At 35.3% G+C, this 24,332-nt stretch overlaps 1 protein-coding gene across 3 annotated transcripts in view; it reads left to right on the forward strand.

Moving 5' to 3' along the window:
- Window positions 1-2,182: 2,182 nt before the first annotated feature.
- LOC149555525 (Per1-like family protein) overlaps window positions 2,183-24,332 on the forward strand; it is a 53,182-nt gene continuing 31,032 nt past the window's right edge. The window contains exons 1-3 of one of the 3 annotated variants that reach the window (XM_089829597.1): window positions 2,183-2,355; window positions 3,042-3,103; window positions 3,174-3,315. In XM_089829597.1, the coding sequence (XP_089685723.1) occupies window positions 3,200-3,315 (116 nt within the window). In that variant the 5' untranslated portion in view covers window positions 2,183-2,355; window positions 3,042-3,103; window positions 3,174-3,199. Of the gene's footprint in view, window positions 2,356-3,041; window positions 3,316-24,332 lie in introns of those variants that run through there. The other 2 variants (XM_089829596.1, XM_089829595.1) reach the window with 2 other exon arrangements.

Consider the following 24,332-nt stretch of genomic DNA (forward strand, 5'->3'; position numbering starts at 1 on the left):
AGAACATCAAAATGGAGCCTAAATGAATATCTAATGATTGTTTAAGATGGTAGAGTGAGAACTAGGAATGCATTTTCTAAATATTTCTAATTGTATGGAACTCTAAATTTTGTAAAAGAAGATAAAGGTCTAACAAAATATAAATAAAATTAAGAGAGGACTTGATCTTTATGTTGAGTTCAATAAAACACATATTTTCCAAATCTAACAAACCACTATTATGTATCATTTATCAATTGTTGGCATCAATCATCAAAATATCAACATAGTCTGACACTTTTACTTCAAAAATTTATGATGATTAAGTCAACATCCTTAGTCAAAATTAAACCATGATATGTAGATCAGACATCAGTGTGGCTAGGTCAACTATTGATATAATCTTGTATTTTAGTTCCTCTCAGATTTTTCTTTTAAAATCTATGCTTAGATTTTGCATATTTGATATGTAGGCCATTTTTAGGTTTATTATAGTCAATTTCACATCACTTGCCATAGTTCTCATATTTGACATTTCAGACAATTACATATTGACAAAAAAAAATCTTCCAATAATGTCAAAGTCATCACAATAAGTTTAATGTTGGGCCTACTAAATTACTTTTCAATGTGAGTTAATGTAAATATGATTGATTCCTAGTTTTGACTAGTAGATCTATATTCTCCCACTTCACAACTATCAAACTTGATTTATAAATATTCCTTAGTTTTCCAATTGTTAGAATAACTAGGATCTAAAAGAAAACTAAATGCTCACAAATAGTCAAATAAAATTACCAAGAGATTGAATTATATACAATATAATGTTCTTACAAAGGAAATTCAAGATAGTTGAATTTGACTTGACTTGTGTTGAAAGGAATGATAGAGAGTTGTGTCAAAATTTCCAAGTCAATGTAGGCTTATGTACCAAATTTGTTTGACCCATGTACAATAAGCATTATGATAAAAGGCATACTCAAACACTAATAATGTATGTAACTAGTTTGCCTATATGAACATAAGTAACCCCATCCACACTACAAATATGCATAATTACACAGGACAACAAATCATGCATACTTTCTCTTGCCCCATGTTGCCTTACATCTCATTACACATGTTTATATTCTTAATAAGGTCATTTTACAAAGCCAACATCTTTGCATATATTTGATTTTCTTATGGAGATCATTTTCAATTATCTCCTTTAGGCATATGTTTGTGTTCTTAAGTAGCTTTAGGTCTTACATATCTTCAAATTGTCTGTTTAGGCTTTACATTTAAATGTGCCATCCTAGTTCATTTCAATTAAGACATAATTAAATCTAATATAGAACAAGAGAATTGTCAACTGTCATTTCATAGATTAAACTATACACTTAGTCTTACTTTACATTTGCCCAACTTCTCAACATCAAATTTAATACAATTCTTTATTTATGACATTGTTAATGTCATCAAGGGAGTCAATGACTTGATTGCTTGTGAGAAAGTTAAATATGTCTCCTCTTTGTTGTAAGTCTTTAACAATATTTCTTAGCACCACTCAAATTTTCTTATATAAATATCATCATTGCTAACATTCTTTGTAGATACTCAATATTTGATTTTAATTAAGATGAATATATGCTATTGGAACAAGATTATGTTAAATGAACCATATTGCAAGTATGATCTTGTCTCAAATCTTTAAATGATTTAATCTCTAATATTATTTTCTATCACCAAATGATAATGATCACATCATTTTAAATCAAATTCTTAATCAATTTAAATCTAAACTCCAATTCTTCTTCCTTCATTCAATTAATATTTAATCTAATTTCTAATATTATTTTCTATCACTAAATGATAAATATATCACACTATTTTATTTCAATTCCCAATCAATATAAATTTAAACTCTAATTCTACTTCCTTCATTTAATCTATTTGTATATTGACTTCATTCTATAATTGTTCTCAAACTCTCTTAATAATTAACACTAAATTTTCAACAATAATTTAAAAAAATTAATAAAAAAAATAAATATATGGGTGTAACATGACATGAAGAACAGCCTTAACCCATGGCCATCGAACTGCTAATCCTTCCAACTTCATCAAAATTACCGAGCCATAAACTTCTCACGGCAATAATCAGAGATTGTTATTATATTTTATGCATACAATTTATTCTAAAAATGAAAAAATTGCCCACACATCAGTTTACTTCAGATCTTAAAACTGTCATTGACATTCGGGAGAATTGTCTGTTAGAAACACATCTAGTTCGACTTATTTCTTCCTTACGAGCATCCACAGCTCTACTTCAATAATTTATCGGACAGTTTAGGATTTGGATAATGCGACCTTTGACCTGTTATGCTTGCGGTAATTTGAATTTTCTTAGGCTTAATTTCAGCAGTTTTATGTTTTCATATATTTAATTTCTTGCTCTTACGATGCCTTTTGCTGGATTGAAGTCCGCACAGTTCAAAAATTTGTAATGAATAAATTGTGCTTGCAAGAAAGACATGGTTAGGGTTCGCGATCCAGTTCAGTTGGTAGTTCGCTTTTGTTTTTTGGGGTTTGTCATTAACACTCTTCATGATTCGATTTCAGGGGAGTTAATAATTATAGATGGTTCAGAGTTCTGGAAATAGAAGTGAGGTGGATTTTCGGGAGCGACGTAATTTTCATTATAGCTGCTTATACTAGCAAGTAGGGTTTTGCTAAATCCGAGAATTTTGTTCCAAGAAATACATCCAGCTCATGGTTTATCTGTAGCGACTGGAATTTTAGTAGTTCTGGTTTATTCGAATTTGGATAACTGAATTATATTAGCTAAGCATCCAGGTTTCTCATTAGTTAGGGGTTTTGTAATTAAAGAACTTGAAGCGGAGGATGTTTTTATTGGGATTGCACTGGACGTACCAAGTTAGGCAATTTGTTTTAGTCTCTGTACTTTTTGGTTTCTTTGACCATAGGGAGAAGTGGAGTTAGGCTACACAGGAGAGCTCGATTGTACTAAATATGTCCAAGGTTTTGATAAAATATTTTTCTTTTTTCTTTTGCAGGGTCTGTTCATTTTTAAGCTCCGTTGTTTTGGAGAAGAGTCGGGATTTTGCTGAATCATTAGGTACACTGATATGTTTCCAATTCTAAATTACTGACCAATTGCAGGGTGTATGCAAAATAAATGTTTTCAGCTAACGGAAATTGCAGATATCCAAGAATGACAGATAGAGAAGGGCGGGATTCGACTCCACTGGTGTTGCTTATGGTCATTGCAAGCCTTAGCTTGCTGGTGCCTTTAAATGCGAGCATTGGTGACAGTGATCCTCTCTACAGGTACTTTCTATCTCGCCTCCAACTGATTTTTCAGTCCTTAATCTGAGGGATAAATGTCTCTCTCCAAACGAATCAACATCTGTAAGATACATGCCAAATACAGATCTGCCTTTATTTAGCTATTGAGAAACCTCTTCAACAAACTAATGGGGTCCTCATGACAACCAGCCTCACAGCAATGCAAAATGAGACCCTTCATCCATAAACAGACAAAGCAATATATATGCTATTTGATAAAGCTGGAGAAAGGATGATAACATCCGAGAATTTCAATTTCGTCTTCCTCTAATTCCATGGATGGGGCACCATATTATGCAAGAGAAAGTGATAATAACTATGATGTAATAAACCCAACGGCATGCTGTTCAAGATGTCTGGCCACAAAGTTAATCATCAATTTCAAAGTATAGATAGGTTAAAATAATACTGTTTGGATGACTCGTACATTAAATTGTATACCCCAATAAGGATTTACTCTTCAGGGTAGGTGAAACATCTGAAATGTATTACGTGGAGTTTAGCAAATAATAATTTGTAATCGTGGTTTGTGTATAATTTCTCCAGAAAAGTGCACATTTATTATTTCTTAGCCTAAATATGTTAAAGAGCACAAATTGGTCCCTGCAGTGTTGTCAAACTTTAAAATCCGAAGCCATGAAAAATATATGGTCAAAAGTGGAAAAAAGAGGGATCACTGGATGGATCCCAAGTTTGTTTACGTATTCACTTATATATTCAATAGGTGCATATATGTCTCTTCATGAAGTTGAGGAGGCTGATGTAGAACAGAATTAGTTATTGAATCATAAGGAAATCATTAAAGGCCATCCATTTGAACATGCAGAACAGTAGACAGATTTACAGAACTTGAGTGACGAGCATTCCAAAGCTTCCAAGTTCCTATCAAGCTTGTTATAAAATTCCTCCAAGTATAATATTAATAATTGATGTTATAAGTTTCTTTCAACTACAAGTGTGAACAAGAGCAACTGTTCATTTAGAATAAATTCTTATAATACCATAGATTTTCCTGAAGGTAAGTGCATCACAGAACAAAATAGTTGTCGGTTGACATTTCGTAATGGGGGACAATTTAAGAGTCTGCCATGATCTCCAGGAAATAGTAAATCCCAGCATTGAGCATTGAGATTTTACCTTGTAATAATAAGTATATAGCAAGAATTGAATTTGAAAGTTATAAGTTATAACTATCTCCTGTCAGATTGATCTTTGCCGATTGAGCAGCCAATGTGATTTGAATATTTAATTGATGCTTTCTAGTTTCTCAGATCACTCTTGTAAAGTTTTATAGATCTTGATTGGTGGAGACTAAGCAATATATTTCTGGTTGAGTTCCTTTTGTTGACAGACCTATTCGTTATTGATTTATAGCTTGAATTCTAATCTGATATAATCTGGAACTTGTATTCAGCTTTCAGTCTGAGATCTCTATTGCCAGTGTTATTGATATTGATCTGCAGATAACAAATGAACTTAGTGTGTATATATATTGAAACATGACCAAGTAGGGGCATGACCCTACGTGGTCATGCCTCAATATATATAATTCTATTAGCATCCATTCATAACTAATATTGACTGATGCGAAACACACCCGATAACAATTCCTTAATAACCAATATTATTAGCCAAGGTAAACTACCAATTTATCAATTGGTGTGAGTGATATAGTTAACATATTATCAATGATAACACCCAATAACAATCTGGGTTATACAAATCATCTTTATGAATGTAAATATAATTGATCCGAAGATTGTCAGATATAATAAGAAGAATATCATTTGATACGGTTACTGCATTCAGAATCAAATCGACAGGTAGTAATACATATATATGTGTGTGTGTGTGTGTAATTGAATATACTGTCAGATACTTCTTAAAACAGCAAGTGTTTCAATACACTGAATGCTAACATCTTTAACACTCCCTCTTTAGCAATAAGGGTTTGAAACATTTGCTTATATGCAAGTATAAGTAACACTCAACTGTGGTCTAATGATCATGGTGTCCGGCAAAATCCGGTCCAAAGAACCATGATGATTATCAATGTCTGGCAAAATCTGGCCCAATGTACTATAATAATTTTCATGGTGTCTGGCAAAATCCGGCCCAAAGAACAATGATAACACTTTCTTTCAACACTTTTGGGGTTAGAAGTTTGGTCATCCATTGATAAGATCGGCACCTTACAATAATGACCTTAAACACATATCAAAGATCGTCACCTTTTATTTTACAAGTTTGCAAACAATCTAATTTTCAATATTTATGAATATATATAAATTTACAAATATAATTACAAATTTGTCATACTAAGTTCATCTCTGAAATACTCTATTTTCACTCTTGCAAGAGGTTTGGTAAAAGTATCAGTATTTTGATTATTTGTGCTGATATAGATCAGCTTGATCACATTCTTGTCAACCATGTCTTTGATATAGTGGTAAGGAGTCTCGATGTGCTTAGATCGATTGTGGAACATAGGATTTGCAGAGAGTTTGATACAGCTCTGGTTGTCACAATGAATCACAGTGGAATCTAACTTCTTTCCAAATAATCCAAATAATAGCTTCCGTAACCATATGGCTTCATGCGCTCCCATAGAGGCTGCCATGTATTCAGCTTTGGTGGAGCTCAAGGCAACTGTAGGTTGTTTTCTACCGAACCATGATATCATTGCTGATCCGAGACTGAAACAACATCGGTTGTACTTTTACGGTTAATGGAACAACCAGCTCAATAAGAATCAGTATAACCTTCAAGTTTGATTTCAACATTTCTGTACAGTCCAAGACCAATAGTGGCATGTAGATATCTCAAAATGTGTTTTGCAGCCATTAGATGTATTTTCTTAGGCTCAGACATAAAGTGACTTAATACATTTGTGGCATGGTAGATATCAGGCCTAGTATTTACCAAATACATGAGAGATCCAATGGTTTGTCTGTAAAGAGTCGGATCGATAGATTCCGAGTGTACCGCTTCCTCTTTTAACTTGTGTAGATTAGTTTCCATTGGAGTCGCAAGTGGTTTGCTGTCCATTATCCCAAATCTAGTCAGGATATTCTAAGTGTATTTCCCTTGATTTAGAAATATGTGATCTTTGTTTTGACATACTTCTAGAGCCAAGAAATAATGTAGTAAGCCCAGATCCTTCATTTCAAATTCAGCTACAAGATCCTGTTTGCATCTTTCAATTAGATGATCATTTCCTATTATAAATAGATCATCAACATATAAAACAAGTACTAACATATCATCATTAGAGATTTTGAAATATATGTTAGGATCAACTTCATTCTTAGAGTATCCTAATTTGGTGAGGTAGCTGTTGATCCTTTCATACCGAGCTCGAGGTGCTTTTTTAAGGCCATATAAGGCCTTCTTGAGTTTACACACCTATAGGTTTTTATTTTTTACAACAAAACCTTCAGGTTGCTCAACATATACTTTTTCATTAATGACTCCATTTAAGAATGTAGTCTTTACATCCATCTGATGTATCTTCCAACCTTTAGTTGCTGCAGTTGCAATAATTGTCTTGACCGAAGTGTAACGAGCAACCAGAGCAAAAGTTTCTTCATAATCAATGCCTGCCTTCTAGGAAAAACCTCGTGCAACAAACCTTGCTTTATGTTTCTCAATGCTGCCATCTATTGCATATTTGATTTTATATAGCCATTTTGAAGAAACAATTGATTTGTCTTTTGGTCTAGGTACAATATCCCAGACATCATTTTGTAGTATCGGTTGAAATTCTTCAACCATAGCATCTTTCCATGCTTGACAAGTCAAGGCTTCTTCAACAGTTGTTGGTTCAGATTTAGCAAGCTCAGTTATTAAGGTAGTATAACAAGATTTGTTTATGGTATTCTTGCTTTCCCTAGAAATTTCATCTGGTTCAACATTATTTTATTGGATCATTTTTCTTGGCCATAAAGGCCTTTTCTTGGTATTGGAGATGTCTCTATCTTCTGTATCTAGTAATTGTTCATTTTCTTCTGATGTGTTCTCCCTCTGAATTTCAGTTTGAGTATTCTCATCTAAATCTGTAATGGGCTCATCTTTTGTATTTGTAGATAGTTTTAAAGTTGTGTTTTCCTCAACTATGACATCTCTACTTACTTCAACTAATCTTTGTCTAGGAACATAAACTCTATACGCTTTTGAGTTTTCACTATATCCAACAAATATCCTTTTCTTTCCGAATGGTTCTAACTTAGTTCTTCTCTCTTTGGGTATGTTAATATAAACAGTGCAACCAAAAATTATAAAGTGACTTAAGTTAGGTTTATTACTTGTAAAAACTTCTTCAGGTGTTATGTTCTCTAGTATAGAGTGGGGACATATGTTTTGAATGTATACAACAGTGTTGGTGGCTTCCGCCCAAAATGAAAAATGTAGGTTTGGATCATGAAGCATGACTTTTGTTGCTTCAGCAATGGTTCTATTCTTTCTTTTGGCTACCCCATTCTGTTGAGGATTATATGGTATTGTATATTCCCTCTTAATCCCAACATAAATACAAAAAGCTTTGAAATTTTTAGAAGTCTTTCTGCTACCCCATTCTGTTGAGGATTATATGGTACTGTATACTCCCTCTTAATCCCAATAGAAATATAAAAAGCTTTGAAACTTTTAGAAGTATATTCTCCCCCATTGTCAGATCTTAGAGTTCTAATTTTCATTAAGGTTTGATTTTCCACAATTTCTTTGAACTCTTTAAATTTTGATAGAACCTCATTAGATTCTTTCACTTCTAGAAAGTAGATACAAGTTTTCCTAGAGTAATCATCAATGAATATAATGTAGTAAGAGTAACCTCCTAGAGAGAGTGTTGGCATGGGCCCACATAAATAAGAGTGAACTAGTCCCTAAACTGATTTAGACTTGTGTTCACTAGGACGAAAAGGTTTTATATGTTCTTTCCTAGAGCACATCCTTTACAAAGGCCTATGTGCTTTGAATTTAGGCTTGGTGTTCCAGAGGTGATTTTTTCTATATTTGGAAAAGAACTAAATCCAATATGTCCAAGTCTTCTATGCCAAACTTCATTAGATTTTGTTACTTCATGATTAAGGGCTTGTTTTTGAATGTTGCATAATTTATATAAGGTCCCATCTTTGGTCCCTATGGTGATAGCATTTTTTAGATTAGAGTTTTTAGGCCAGTACAAGACTTTATCTTCATTGAAGGTGACTGGAAATCCTTCATCAACTAATCTAGAAATTGAAATTAGATTTCCTTTTATGCTTGGTACAAATAGGACATCTTTTAATTTTAGTGTAACTCCAGTCCTTAGTTTTATAGAATAGGTCCCAATTCCTTAGACTGGATGGGTGGATGTCATGTCCCCATTTTGGAGGCAATTTGATTTGTCCACTTTACTTGGGTTTTGATTTTCTAAGAGTTTGTGTCTCGTGGGTTTTTGACTGTGGCAGTTGTGATTTTGGAGTTTGGTTGAGCTGTAATTATCAATTTGATTATGGATTCCTCTTGGTTATATTGTAGAGGATATTACAGGAGCCTGTGTTAATTGACAGTAGTATAGTTCATGACGACATTTAAGATCCAGGCGGATTGATTGGTTTATTGTTCAGCCATTGCTTGGGGACAAGCAATTTCAGGAAGGGCGGACTGTCATGTCCCCATTTTGGAGGCAATTTGATTTAGTTAATTTAATTAATTAGGTATTTGGGATCCAGGCAGCTTGATTGGTTTATTGTTCAACCATTGCTTGGGGACAAGCAATTTCAGGAAGGGCGGACTGTCATGTCCCCATTTTGGAGGCAATTTGATTTAATTAATTTAATTAATTAGGTTATCCAAAATAATGAATATTTTATGAGGATGACTAATTAATTATTTTAATTAAATCAAATTGCCTCCAAAATGGGGACATGACAGTGGAGTTGTCTCCAATAGCGACTCCTTCAGAAGTATAATTTTCAAGGGTTTCAAATTTTTCTCTGAATCTTGTTATATGACGGGGAAGCATTGCTATCTATTATCCACACACTTTCATTTGGGTTTATCTCACTTGATAAGGCAGAGTAGAATAATAGATTTTCATCGTTCTTTGTTTTGGCTAAAGATGCTAAGATGGTTTCCCTTTCCGAACAATTTCTGAAGGTATGTCCAAGTTTCTCACACTTATAACATTTAACTTCTGAGAAGTCATTTCTTTTGAAATTATAATTCTCTTTCCTTTTGTCATATTTCTTCCCTTTAAATTTTCTTGTTTTCCCTTTATAATTTGAAACTGGGAAAGAGGGCTTGATTTTCTCCCTCTTGATTTGAGATGATCTCTCTAGAGATTAACCTTGATTCTTTTGATGTCCTTGATTCTTTTGATGTGCAATCATTCTTTAGATGATCAAAAGGTGGTATATAAGGGCTGCTCATTACTTGGATGAACGCTTGCCATGATAATGGCAATCCTCGAAGTGCTATTATTGATAGTTCTTGATCTTCTACTTTGCTTCTAATAGAATCTAGATGATTTTTAATTTCGGAGATCTTTCCAAAGTATGATGAGATTTTTTCTCCTTTAGTCATTTTAGTATTCATTAGTTGATTTTTTAGTGTAATCAATCTACTTGAGTTGTTGATTTCAAACGAATCCTTAATTGTCTTGAATACTTCAAATGCTTTCTTTTGGTTTGATATGGATGGAAGAATATGATCTTTTACAGAATCCACAATGATTTTTCTGGCTTTATTATTTCTTCTTTTCCAAGTAGCTTTTTCTGCCTCATCTTTAGGAATCAAAATGTCTGATTTGATAAAAGATTCTAATTCTAATTCTTCAATAATTGTAGTAATTTGAATTTTTCAAGAAAAGAAGCTTGCTGCTCCTTCGAGTCTGTTCTCTACTTGTACATTATTTGACATTTGTCCTTTTTATAAAATAATCAGATTGATAGTCTCTCTACCAATTAGGCTTTGATACCATGTAAAGTTTTATAGATCTTGATTGGTGGAGACTAAGCAATTTATTTCTGGTTGATATCCTTTTGTTGACAGACCTATTCGTTATTGATTTATAGCTTGAACTCTAATCTGATATAATCTGGAACTTGTATTCACATTTCAGTCTGAGATCTTTATTGCCAGTGTTATTGATATTGATCTGCAGATAACAAATGAACATAGCATATATATATATATATTGAAACATGACCAAGTAAGGGCAGGACCCTACGTGGTCATGCCTCAATATATATAATACTAATAACATCCATTCATAATTAGTATTGACTGATGCTAAACACACCTGATAACAATTCCTTAATAACCAATATTATTAGCCAAGGTAAACTCTTGATTTATCAATCAGTGTGAGTGATATAGTTAACATATTATCAATGATAACACCCGATAGCAATTGGGGTTATATAAAGCATCTTTATGAATGTAAATATAATCAATCCGAAGATCGTTAGATATAATAAGAAGAATATCATTTGATACGGTTACTGCATTCAGAATCAAATTGACAAGGTAGTAATACACATATGTGTGTGTGTGGATACTTCTTAAAACAGCAAGTGTTCCAATACACTGAATGGTAACATTTTTAACAACTCTAAGTAGTAAGCTAGGTTCCAAGGAACCAAATTATTGTCCTGTGCTGCTGTTTAGGAATTAATTGTGAAGAAAGAATTGTATTAAATGAATCATGGCCTTAGACATCCTCTGAACATTTTTTTTTGATCGGTAATAAGATTATTTTGATTAGAATACGGGATTGAGTATGGCCTGAACCAAGGGTGGAAACATCCAGGGATTCCACCATCCCAAACAAAAGGCCATTAAAACCAAGGGAAATCACAATCTAAACAATGTACATAGCGAACCATAAGCATTTAGAATTAAGAATTACTATCTTTGCTTCCTTTTATCCTAGAATGAAGAGTCATCTAAAAGTTTGCAGCTTTAACTTGCGCTTCTTTTTGGGTCGCACCATTTGCCAACCATCTTCCAATCAAGCTACATCCTTTTTCCACTCTGGCCATTATCCTCCAGGCATTCCTCTTCTTGATGCTGTTGTGCTGCAGCATCCAGACAAGCATCCTCCCTATCTTGAGTCCCTACTGGAGTTTTTTCCTTCCCCACTGGGGTCTTAGCCCCTTCACTCATCTGATACACCCTAGCACCACCGACATCCTGCAAATCATTAATTTTCATAGCCTTTTCCCTTTTCTCCTTGGGAGATTCAGGCTGCAAGTCACCTAACACAGATTGAGCAAAACTCTTTTGTTTTTCCCCCTTCTTCTCTACTGTGTAGTGCTATGCTGAAGCATCCTTCCACCATGATGCCGGCTTGTACACCATTTCTTTTCTGCATTTAGCTGCCCTATGCCCTGTCTGAAAACAAAGCCTACACCTGAAGGGTATACCCTTCGTAATCCAAATGCTGATACCAACGTCCCTTGGAAGTTTTAATCAAAATTTCTGCTGGAAGTCCCTTTGCCACATCCATTTCCACCAAAATCTGAGCAAAGGTAGAATGAAGCAGATTTGAAGAGCTTTCATCCACCATCAAAAAGTTCTCTAAAGCATCTCCTACAACTTCAAAACAAAAATCAAACCATAAATGTAAAGGTAGATTCGGCAGTCTTACCTACAAAGGTATTTTATCAAACACTTCCTTGGCCAGACAAAACTCTGGGCGCCGAGGCTTTAACATGAATGGAAATTTGTTCTCTCAGTACCATTGAAAATCACACAAAATTTTATTTCTATCTTGCACATGCTCAAACACGATAATGATAAAACCTTTTGCTGAGGGGTAAATCTGCACATCCCAATACTCTGAAATCTGCTTATGAAGATCAATCAGACTGGGCCTTAGCACTCTAAAACGACCAATAAGACCCAGTTTTGAGAAGACTGCCACATCATGATCAACCTCCGCCTCTAAATCTGCTTCTACAACCACAGAACAATCAGTGGCAGAAGTTAAAAAGGCAGCATCCTTCTGCCGAACGACAGGACTAAGGGGACCCCAGCCCTGCTGGCCATCAGTCAAAGGGGGGGCTTGAGGGAAGCCATCTCCAATTTCCTGATGCTGCTGCACCAAATCAACCCCAACACAGATTTCTGTGGAGCCTTTTGCAGCATCTTCAGTCCATTTTAACACACATTAAGAGAGGTCCTCCCGGGCACCATATGGGATGAGCATCGCACTTCAAAACCCTCAAAATCCAGTTGCTGCATGCGCCATTTCAGATGCTCCACTGTAAACCTGTCACCCTCTTCTCCATCCAAATCCCTATCAGCAGCTTGTTAACAACTGCCACCATGACCTTGTACTTTCAGAAGAAACTTCCCGCCATCTCTTTTAGCTGCGAAAGCACCAGAGGGCTGTGTGGAAACCTTAGCCTGTGAAGTGAAGCCACAGTGCTGTAAAGCCATCCAATTGTCTTGAGATCCTCTACAATAGTAAACATTGACTCACAGCTTCCATCCTTTGAACATATTTACTTTTATTACCATTTACTAATTAGATTCCCTCTAAACTATTATTAATTTGATTTTAATAACTCTCTTTAGTATATCTTACCCAGCTATTTACACCAATGCAATACAAAGCATATTATAATCCACGGCCAGTACCTTAGGACAAGTTTCTGAAACTAATCCTACTAAGCAGTGAAAAGATGTTTGATTGTATTAACAAAGGAGAAGAATACTATTTATAGTTTATATAAGAGATTATAGAGGAACTTTCCATAATGGAAATGAGTGAGAACTGAAGAAAGAAATGGAAGTTACTAAAAACCAACCAAATGATTTAAACGATCATCTCAAGCTAAATATTACAATATTACTCTAATACCCTACCTAATGATCATTGTACTAACTCCATGCAGAAGGCTTGACATAATCTGTGGTCTTTTGGCCATCATAGGAAGCTGCTCCCCTGAGTAGATTGTGACATGAGCTTGGTGTTGACACCCTCCCTGGTTGGATCTTTGATCAGCCGACTGCTTTCTGCAGAATTTCTTCATATGACCAAGTTTGCCTCTGGCTGGCTTCCAACATGATGTTGGCTAATGAAGTCATCCTGCATGGATTTTTTGGAGAATTGCTCTAAAGACTTCAGATCTTTGAACATCCACGATTTTGCCTGAAGTTGTCTAAAAAACTAGGCAAAAGCCCTCCATTGCTTTGGAGGAAACATCATCGCGCAAGAACACAGTTTGCCCTAGAAACCTCAGGCACGGGCTTGAAATATCCATATTTGGAGCATAAAACCATATATTTTTTTTTGAACTGCCAGCAACATGAACAGAACTCAATGCAGCAAAAAAAACTTGATTGCACAATTTGCAAAAACCAGAAACCCTCATTTGCAGGCTGCCAGAAACCCTCGTCTGTAGTATTGAGAAACCTATCACAAAGAATCTTGTGCCTACCAATGTGTGAACTTGAAACAGAGGAAAAAAAACCATAAATCAGCCGCAATTGGAGAATGAAGTCATGGAAAAATGAATGACAGTTCCCTAAAAGATCCCTTGCATGAAGACAAATACAGTGCACAAACCAGCAAAATAACATCTAGTTGTGATTTGTAGACAAGAACTGGTGCCGAAAACCCTTCAAAATAGCACGATTTCCTTCAAGATGGTACCAAAACCTCTTCAGTGGCAATTTGCAGTGAGAGAACCCTTGCTGTGAGTAGAAAACCATTGATACAGGCTGGAAAAAGATAGTTTGAGGCACTAGAAGAAATGCGACAAAAAGACCTGCCGTTTGATCTCAAAAAACCTTCGCAAATGGCAAACAGGCTATAAAAAATGGCGCCATTTTTGAAAGAAAAAATCCACCTGATTTATTCAGAAACCCTCAATTTTAGTGTGTACAATCAATCAAAACAGAAACCCTCATTTTTATTCAGAAAAAACTTGAACGAAAGCTGCTTGTGATTTTCAGAGAAGAAAATCACACAATTTTATCTTAAAAAATCACCACTTTGTTTTTTTTGTCAAACTGAGCAAAATATCTTCAGAAATTTCATCATGAAATGTTTAGGGGAAATACTATGACTTTTATTACAAAAAAATCCACCAAGAAGCCCCATGATTTTTGTTCTAAAAACCCTGACCAAGAAACTTCTAGAAATATTAGTTAGATAACGCAATTTTCTTTTTCTTTTTTTGGCTCAATAAAAGGCGTATGCCATATGTTTTTATAAATTTTGAATTTAGAACTTCACATTTTTACCTTGTTCAAACTGCAGGTACCGGGGGAAAAAGAATGGGGAAGCAAACCCCCCATGTAGCCAGGGACATTATGTCTTGTTTATTAAAGATTACATAGACCCCATCTTGATTGGGGATTTGAGAAGGCATACCTTCTCAAAAGATTTATCTTACAAAAGGATACATAGAAATAACATAGAATTTACATAACTATCTTTATGTTGAGGGGTTTTAGAAGGTAGTCCTTTATAATTATGATTACAACACATAATTTATCATTGTTCTCTTTTCTTTTGGATTTTGCAACCCTTTCTCTTGTTAGTCGAACTGCTTTTAATGCTTTGTAATCACCAAGCCTTTGGACTCGGATCTTTGTTAGCAGCTTAATAGTGATGAAAAATCCTTAAATTAGCTAGAAGGACATCCTTATATTAGTTGTATACCTTCTTTCTGTCATATTCAAGTAGATAGGTTTCCACTTGATTGATTTACAATATACCAAGCAATCATATAAATAGATTGCATAAGACTCTTCACCTATCACACGAAGGTCTCTTTGAATCCCAAAAAATAAGACCCTTCTTATTTCCACATATTCAACACTTCATATTTCCATACACATGCCTCTTCGCATGACGTATGACACATGTCCTTAAAAATAATAACTTAAATATGATCACAAATATCTCTTTCAGCTGAAGATGACCATAACGGTCATAACAAACAAATTTCTCTCTCATAAGATCAGAGATAAAGATCTCTATCAAAGCTACAATCTTCAACACTCCCTCTTAGCAAGGGAGATATCTTTACTCAAGCATGCAAACATAGCTGCAATCAAAGATGATAAGCATAACATAATATATCATAGTTACTTCATAAGAACATAGAATGAAGTCACACACATCTTTCACCATACCTTCTCGCAGATGGTAGAAATAAGACTTTTAATCATAGTTGGAAAACTCGCCAAATCCAAAAACTCGCCGAGCCCCCCAAAAGTTTAATCGGGAAAAACTCGGCCATTTAAAAAAAAAACCCGGGAAAACTCGGGAACCTAAAAAAGCCGCTAAAATTTAATACAAAATACATTTTTTTGCAAATTTCAATGAGAAGATGCATCTAATGAGTTCATTATAGAGAACACAAAAGAAAGAAGCAGGAGTTTAGATATATATAAATGCATAGTGGGTACAAAGTCACATTCTCATGCTGAATGCTGATGGCGGGAAGCATAATAGTAAATAATTTGTGTCAAACTAGAAGTAAAAATATCATTACAATCACATTTTCCTCTTCCTAGCTCTACTAGCATATTGTAACTCTTTATCTTACATAATATATATATAGGCTTTTTGCCTTTTGTTTTTAACAAAAAAAAAATAAATTTACAAATAAATAAAAAAAATTAAAAAAAAAAAAAAAAAAAAAAAAATTTAAAGAGTTTTTCTGAAAAACTCGCCGATTTTTTGCAAAAACTCGGCGATTTTTTCCAAAAACTTGGCGATTTTTTCTTGCGATTAAATTTGGGAAAAACTCGCCAGTCCCAAAAACTCGGCGATGAGTAGAAACTCGCCGATTATTCGGCGATTATGCCAACTATGCTTTTAATCTCAAAACTTCTTCCAGAGAAGGATACATTTCCACCATGCCTACTCAGAGAGGGTGGTCCACCATACCTACTTGTAGAGGATGGAACGAGGACTTTCACCTTAAACTTCTTCTAGAGAAGAATACATTTCCACCATGCCTACATGCAGAGGGTGATCCACTGTACCTACTCGTAGAGGGTGGAATGAGGACTTTCACCTCAAACTTCTTCTAGAGAACAATACATTTCCACCATGCCTACACGCAGGGGGTGGTCCACTGTACCTACTTGTAGAGGGTGGAACAAGGGCTTTCAACCTAGACTTCTCTTAGAGAAGAATGCAATAACAAGAGATTACACCTCAGACTTCTGTCACAGAGGACTCCTTCTCAAGGAACTGTTTGAATTCTGAGACTCCCTCTCAATAGGAACAACAAACTCATTGCTTCGATTAGCCCAATAAATTAGAGTTGATTCCTATGTTGACCAAACAAGGAGTATTAGTAGTCACACTTTTCCACGAGCTATATAATTCACAGCAAAAGGATTTGGCATTCTCCCTCTGCTGGTCAAGCTCCCTGTGAATCTTAAATCCTCCTTTTAGAATAAATTGAACATAGTGACAATCAGTGATAGCCAACATGATCTTACATGTACAATGCTCCAATCTGCACTCCTATAGTGCCTTCTGGGATCTTTGCAACAAGCCTGGAATAACAAGTTACCTTACACCACTTTCAGATAGCTAATTTGAAAATCACTGGTAATTGCACAAAGAATTTTGTGGTCATCACCAATCAGGATGTGCACAAGACTACTCAGGTGCCAGCACAAAGAATCCTGCTTGAAATTTACGACACCGACAAAGATTTTCAAGAATGATATCAATTCCAAATTGGAACATGTTTTAGCTGAAGACTGAAACACACCGTCACATGTTAGGATATCACACAAAATGATCTCCAAGAATTTGAATCTTATAGAAAGAACTTACTAAAATTCTCCACAGACATATAACCGAGCACGAAGCTCACTTTCAGGCTTATACTAGTAACATACACCAAGATTTCACATGATCCTAAATAAAGAGAATCCTCTTTTCAAGATTCCATACCAGATGTTGCTGCAATCTCTTATCACCCCATTGCTTCTCGATTGGTCCTGGAAGAGATTAGTAGAAGTACATAGAATCATAATACCATGAAGAGAAATATTTAGATGAGAGCACACACTATTTCCAGTAAAAAATAATTCAAAATTCAATCATAGGATACTTATTTCTGTGAATTCTTTTCATTGCTATCAGCAACTTCCAATAGTTACTTGTCCATGTCAGCATTATGGACAAAATCTGAAGCAACATACTTTTGTTGGACATAATGATCCCAATGAAATCTGAAGCAACATCCTTTCCTGGAAACAAAATCAACTCTTCGTGCACTCTCTTGCATATTGATTCCCCTTTCTTGGGTGGCTTAACTTCCTCTTTCTCGGCTGAAATAGGTACCATTCTCAGTGACCAACACCAGACCCCTGCTCGATTGGTCCTGGAAGAGATTGGTAGAAGTGCATAGAATCATACTACCATGAAGAGAAATATATAGATGAGAGCATACGCTATTTCCAGAAAAAATAATTCAAAATTCAATCATAGGATACTTATCTCTGTGAATTCTTTTCATTGCTATCAGCAACCTCCAATAGTTACTTGTCCATGTCAGCATTATGGACAAAATCTGAAGCAGCATACTTTTGTTGGACATAATGATCCCAATGAATCTGAAGCAACATCCTTTCCTGGAAACAAAATCAACTCTTCGTGCACTCTCTTGCATATTGACTCCCCTTTCTTGGGTGGCTTAAGTTCCTCTTTCTCGCCTGAAATAGGTACCATTCTCAGTGACCAACACCAGACCCCTGCTCTTACTTGCAGATGACTTTCAAAACCAAATTTCTCCCTTAGGCATCAATCACATTCTCCAGCTCCAGAACTGGTCAGTGCCCAAATTGATTGCAGAAGGAAATGAAGTGTTGAAAAACAGTGCTCTGTTCTTGAAAAAAATATATCTGCTTTTGATCATTATAGCTTTCGCGTTCTGTGCAGATGGCAGTTGCACAAGATAACTCTCGAAGTTCCAACGTCCACATCATAATGAATGAAGAGAATATTCTTGAAGAACTGACCATCATGAACAGATGGCACTCCTGACTCATCTCCTGCAAGGCAGAGACACTTCATACTGATGAGAGATTCAGCAGACACCGCTCAATATTTTGTGATTTTATGAAATGCGCAACACACTAACTGCTGGAGGCTCTAATAAGTTCACAGAAGATATATTCGTGATAACCGGTCCACTCAGAGTTTGCACAATGAGAGGATGCTTGAGAAGAAGTTCCAGCACTTGATGGTCCTGCCTTAGTATTATAGCCTTCCCAAGAAACCCATATATATCTCTCCCTCCTGCCCATGGCTCCCCAAAATCTCAGAGATGCTCCTCTACTAACAATTCACTATTGCTGCGTGGTTGCTCTGTTCGGAAGTCTCCAACTATATGTCGTGCGTATTCTGTGGGAGATGACGACTGGTTATTGACCTGAGACAGTAAGAGGAAAGAACTTAGCTTGTCCGATCATAATGAGCAAATGCAAGAGGAGAGCATTTCGACTTTTATTCTGTGACGTAATATATCTGGCCAAATATGTGGAAAGATAATGGACAATAATCTTGATAAATACTGTCTTTACTGCTTCATAGGAACTGACAAAAAATAATCCACCAAGGAGAATATTGAAGGTCATATAAATAACAGTTACAAAGGCGACAATAAGATTGGAATAAATATGACAACCAAAGCTTTTTGAATGTATCTGTCAGAGATAATGGGAGGAGAGTCCATGATGCATGAAAATAGAACACTTGATGTCACCAAGAGGGAGCCGTTTAAATAAGGTTGAAACAGATGGAGAGTGAGTCATCCAATTTCTGAGAGACACGTTGCCTTTGAGGCAAATCCATTGAGAAAAGAACGTACGTGCACATAACCTTTCATGCCAGGAGAGAGAGAATAATGGCAGAGAATATTCATTCTTCTTCAATGAAGATTGACAACTATTACCTAGGCATTAAAAATAGAAGGAGCTTGAATACCCTTGTTAGCATTCATAATATAACAACAACAATTTAGTCTAGACAGAATATAATTTCATATGAGCTAAAAAATTCAACTCCCTGTAGATATGCACAGTCAACAAGATGACAGTAAAAGAGATTTGATGAGTCTGATTTTAACAATCTAGAATGGCAGCTTCATCGTTAGCTTCAAATCAACATGCTCCTGTGAAGCCCCATATGCCCGATGCACCCTGCTACTGTAATCGATCATTGGACCTCCATCTCAAGATGCAGGGTGAATATCTTCGTACACAGATTCAGGATTGCCAACATTAACATATCAATCTCAGCTTGTGGGAGAGCAAAGAAATCATGCCGACAAGAAGCTTGAGGACACGAAATCAGGTATTGACAAGAATGATGCTTAATCTCTTCTTGAAAATTTAAGGAAAAAAAACGGCAATAACTCCCTGTCACAACTAATAACACAAACCTCTCAAACATACAAACTCTGAGAAAAGACTTGATATTTTAATACAGATCTCTAAAGCACAATCCTCTCAAATTGCCAATGAAATAGAGAACTAAAATATGAACCTAGACTAATGGACACAAGAGACTTCTTTTAATGTTGTTATCTGAACCTAGCTCTGATACCATGTTAATGTTTATCTAATATCTGGGCTAAAACATTAACAACAAACACTGGGTGGTTTACAATCCCATACTCACTTTGCTTGGGAATGCAATGGTTAGCATCTATGTTGCCCAGGACAACATCTAGCTCTGCTAGCAGAAAATTCTTCAACAAACTCATGCAAGATCATAAACAGAAGCCTTGTCAAAATCAACATGAAGGATTGTTGCTGCAAACATAGCAATTACCTCAGTATTTGTTTTTGGCCTAACCATTAAAGCAGAGAATTCTTCCCCTATGATTTTCATCACAGCCCTAACAATTAAACAGTGATTTTCATTCATAATCTTCTTCAACCTAATCTCACTAATTTCCCCTCCAAAAGGCCATCTCTCTCTTACCACCTTTCATTTTTATCGGTGTATTCATCTTACCAGTTTCTTGCTATGGAGAATATCATATATAAGTTTAGCAACTTTCAAATCCATCAATCTCCACTAAGAATCATAATGACCACTCAGTGTGATGCGCTGTATATATGTAAGGTATGTGACTCGTGGCATACAAATATGAGTGTGCCCAAATTACAATTTTTTTACATGTCTGCACCTTTATTAAGAATAATTAAGGGTGTTGGCGCAACCTTAGAGAATATGATTAGCAAAAGGGTCTGTGTTTGTCAAATTTGGCCTGGGATAAAAATCCTTTCCACCATTTTAGTTAGTCTACAAGATCCAATATTCTAAATTGCTTAAAGTATAATAGAGTAAAGCAAGTTAGTCTGCCAAATACGTTGCAAAGTTTTCTGAGGTGGGACTAGAGGAAATTCCACTCTTCCTTAGTTTAGTGGGTTCCCTTATATAACATGTTTAAATGATACAAGAGTCAATGAAAGCATCATTTACAGATGATAAGGCAATACAAAAGATGAGCCCAAATTATATACCATGTATTCGAATAGATCTGAAAATACATGAAACTTACCTATACATTAATACATATATCATATATGTATAAACATATGAGGGCAAAGATATACATGTGTAACACATACATTTTAATTGGTTCAAGTTCGATTTGAGATAAGGGTTCGAAGAACCGGTTTGTTGGTACGATAAAATTTTGGAAGGGTCGTACAAAAACATATATATATATATATATATATATATATATATATATATATATATATATATATATATATATATATATATATATGAATCCTAGAAGCATAAGTTAAAATTAGAATGTCACATAGTAGCATAAAATTATATGATTTTAATCATTTAAACAACAAAAACACCATAGGCATAAACTTTAAACTTGTAAGTTGTAATTATATCATCATGAATCAAGATCATACCATCATATATTTCAAGTTCAACATCAAATATTCAAAACATTAATATTAAATCATGATCCATGAATCATAACAAGAAGTTTAGGTATCATTTTTTGAAGTTCAAGTCTCAACTAATGTAGTAATCTTCATCTTCTTCATCTTCTTTTTCGTCATCATCATCATCTTCTTCTCCTAGCCCTTTCTCATTAGTTGACTTAACAACAGAGCTAAGGCCAATGGGATTAGAACCAACAATAATAGTATGGGCATTAAAATTTTTAAAATCCTCAATTTTAAGTCGAGAACCAGAAGCATCCAAGTTTGCCAACTCTGTATCTACATCCCACCTCTTTGTCTCCCCTTCTTTGTATTCTTTTGTCTTGTGTCAGAGGAGACACAAGTTGTAATGCACAAATACCAAGTTCTCCACTCTTTTTGATTTCAACCTATTGCACTATTGGGCTTCATTGAGTGGATGAAAGAATATGTTCTCCAATTTCTTTCTGAAGCAGATGAACTAACAACCCCCATGAAGACATGACCATGTAAAGTATTAAAATAAAATTTAAATTATATATCTTGAATCTTACAATTTCTAGCAATTTTTGAAGACAAAGTAAACTAATAGCAATTTATTAAAAATTAAACTTACTTGTGATATCACTTTGATTACAAGGGGCTGCAACGTTTGGAATCTTTGACCATGGAGGTACCACCAACTATGAGCATCTTTCCTAAACCGATGATGAAGTGCATCATTACTTAGAGTTTTTGCATCCAAAAACTGTATAAACTCACCCATAATCAAATCACACATATTATAATCAGGAAAGAGTCTTTGAAATCCTGCCTTGTATCCATCAAACACTTCTAAATCTCTATAGGGTGGTAGCCTTCCTGGTAGATCAGTATATTGGGTGCTATAGTATTTGAGTGTCGATGCATAGGCAAACAAATGCAAAGGAGTGGTCATTTTGTTCCATCTTTTTACAACAATTACTTGCAATTGTTTGAAGAAGGTCTCTTGAGGATCTTGCTCGTTTTAATTTACAATTTGCTTGATCTTCTCAAGCATTGGGTCTATGCCATCATATATCTCTCCAAGGAAAAGCCTATCCATGTCTGCGTACCTAAGCATGATCATAATAGGCTTGGTGAACTTAATGAGATATTCCATACATTCCCACCACAAGTCATTTAATATCCTATGCTTTATTTTGGATGCCCTCTCACTATTGCTTTGCCTCCATATAACCCAATTGTTTTTGATTATCATTTTGGAAATTGCCTATTTCACTCGCATAAGTCGTCTCAAGATGATTGCATTTGATGCAAAATGTGTTTCAGCAACGTGTTACATAAAATAGAACCAAAAAAATGCAACTATGTAAATGCCCCCCTTCTTCTAGGCCCTCAATGGAGTTCTTAGCCTTTCATTCTCCGAAGGCTAAGTGGAGAAATAAGGAGAAATAAATAAAATTAAAGTCAATAAATAATTAAATATAAAGGTGACTATATTTAATTAATTTTATTTTCTAGAAGCACAGCTAATTATTGTATTTGAAAGGGGAAGCTTCTAGAGAGTTCATTTTCTAGAAGCACAACTAATTGTTGTATTAGAAAGGGGGAAGTTTTTAGAGAGTGCAATTAAATAATATATTATTTCCTTCTAAAAGGGTGAAGGAAAAGAATAAATAGAGGCGAGAGCTTCATTGCTCGGCATCCATTATTTTCTTATTTGATTTCTTTGAGCTCTGAGCAAGGGTTTCAGCATTTGCCACTGGTGAACAAAGTTCTTTTGTGTGCCTCCATTTGAGCTGGTGAAATACCTAGTGAATTTGGTATTGGGAGGACGTCATACAGGTGTTCATTTGAGCATATTGGTGAAAGATATTCCGAAGGATTGCAGGTATTCGAGAAGACAAACCAGTCTTTTCATTGTGCCAAATTTGTGGCCTAGGGCCAAATTGTGGAGTATGATTGAAGGAATTAGTCGTATATTGCTATAGTGCCGCCGCTGCTACAGTGACTCGCTACAGTAAAATCCAAATTTCTTGAATGGTTTCCAGGTTCCTATCCATTTCATTTTGCATTGCATGGAGGATAGATTTGAATATCATAGGGCATGTGTAAGAATTTAGAAATCAATTGTGAGGTATTGTAATCTGATTTATATCAGAGTCTTACATCAGAATTTGTTATAAGAGATTAGGATATCATTGAACATCATAGAAGGCATTACCTTAATGTCTTATTGTTGTAGATGCATATTTTCTCATTTGTAGTTGATGCTTATATATTTCAAAAAAATGCAAAAAAAAATACTTGCTTCTTTATTGTTAGATGTTTTAGAGTTCTTTGCAAGCATATTTATTAAAGTTTGACATTTAGAAAGCAATCAAAATTTAGATCTGGAATACATCCCTTGTATGAAAAGTGTGACAAAATTCTCAGGTGAAGAAATCAGAATTGCAAGGGATATTACATTGGTATCAGAGTTAAATTATGCCATCCTGAGGGTTTAGCAATCACATGCAACCACCTGAGGTTGGCTCTAACAAATTTTACACTCGTAGGCGAGCTTTGTTTGATAGGGAACAAGAATTTGACAAGTAGCCAGGCAACATGGGTGACAAGCAAAAGGGTAGCCCGCCAAGAGACAATAGGAATGAGGATCAGGAAACAAGGGAATTTTTCAGACCATTGGTTACAGGACAGGAGCAGATGGCTTAGGCTTTGTAGGCACTCACAACCATGGTTAAGCTCATGAACCCATAGATTAGACAAAATCAGGAGCAAGGGGGAAATAGGAGTGCAGTGGGGTTGCCTAGAGCTCATAGGACACACTCTAGGATAGCAGAAAGGCCTACTTGTCCTACCATCATGAGAGATGAGCATGAGATAGCACCTACAAAAGAAGCAGGAGAGGAGACGTTCACAAATATCCTCATGGCTGCAAATGACAAATGGGATTTATTAGCTCCATAGGTGCGAGGGAGGATGACATTCAAGTGGTTTGTTAACCTAAGGAGAGAGCATTACAAGGTAGTGAGAGGATAAGAGACCTCGTGGTGAGGATAATGAATTAAAGCGTGCTATAG

Source organism: Cupressus sempervirens, chromosome 5, assembly GCF_028749045.1.
Source record: "Cupressus sempervirens isolate cs-2001-9-10 chromosome 5, ASM2874904v1, whole genome shotgun sequence".
Lineage (NCBI taxonomy): Eukaryota > Viridiplantae > Streptophyta > Pinopsida > Cupressales > Cupressaceae > Cupressus > Cupressus sempervirens.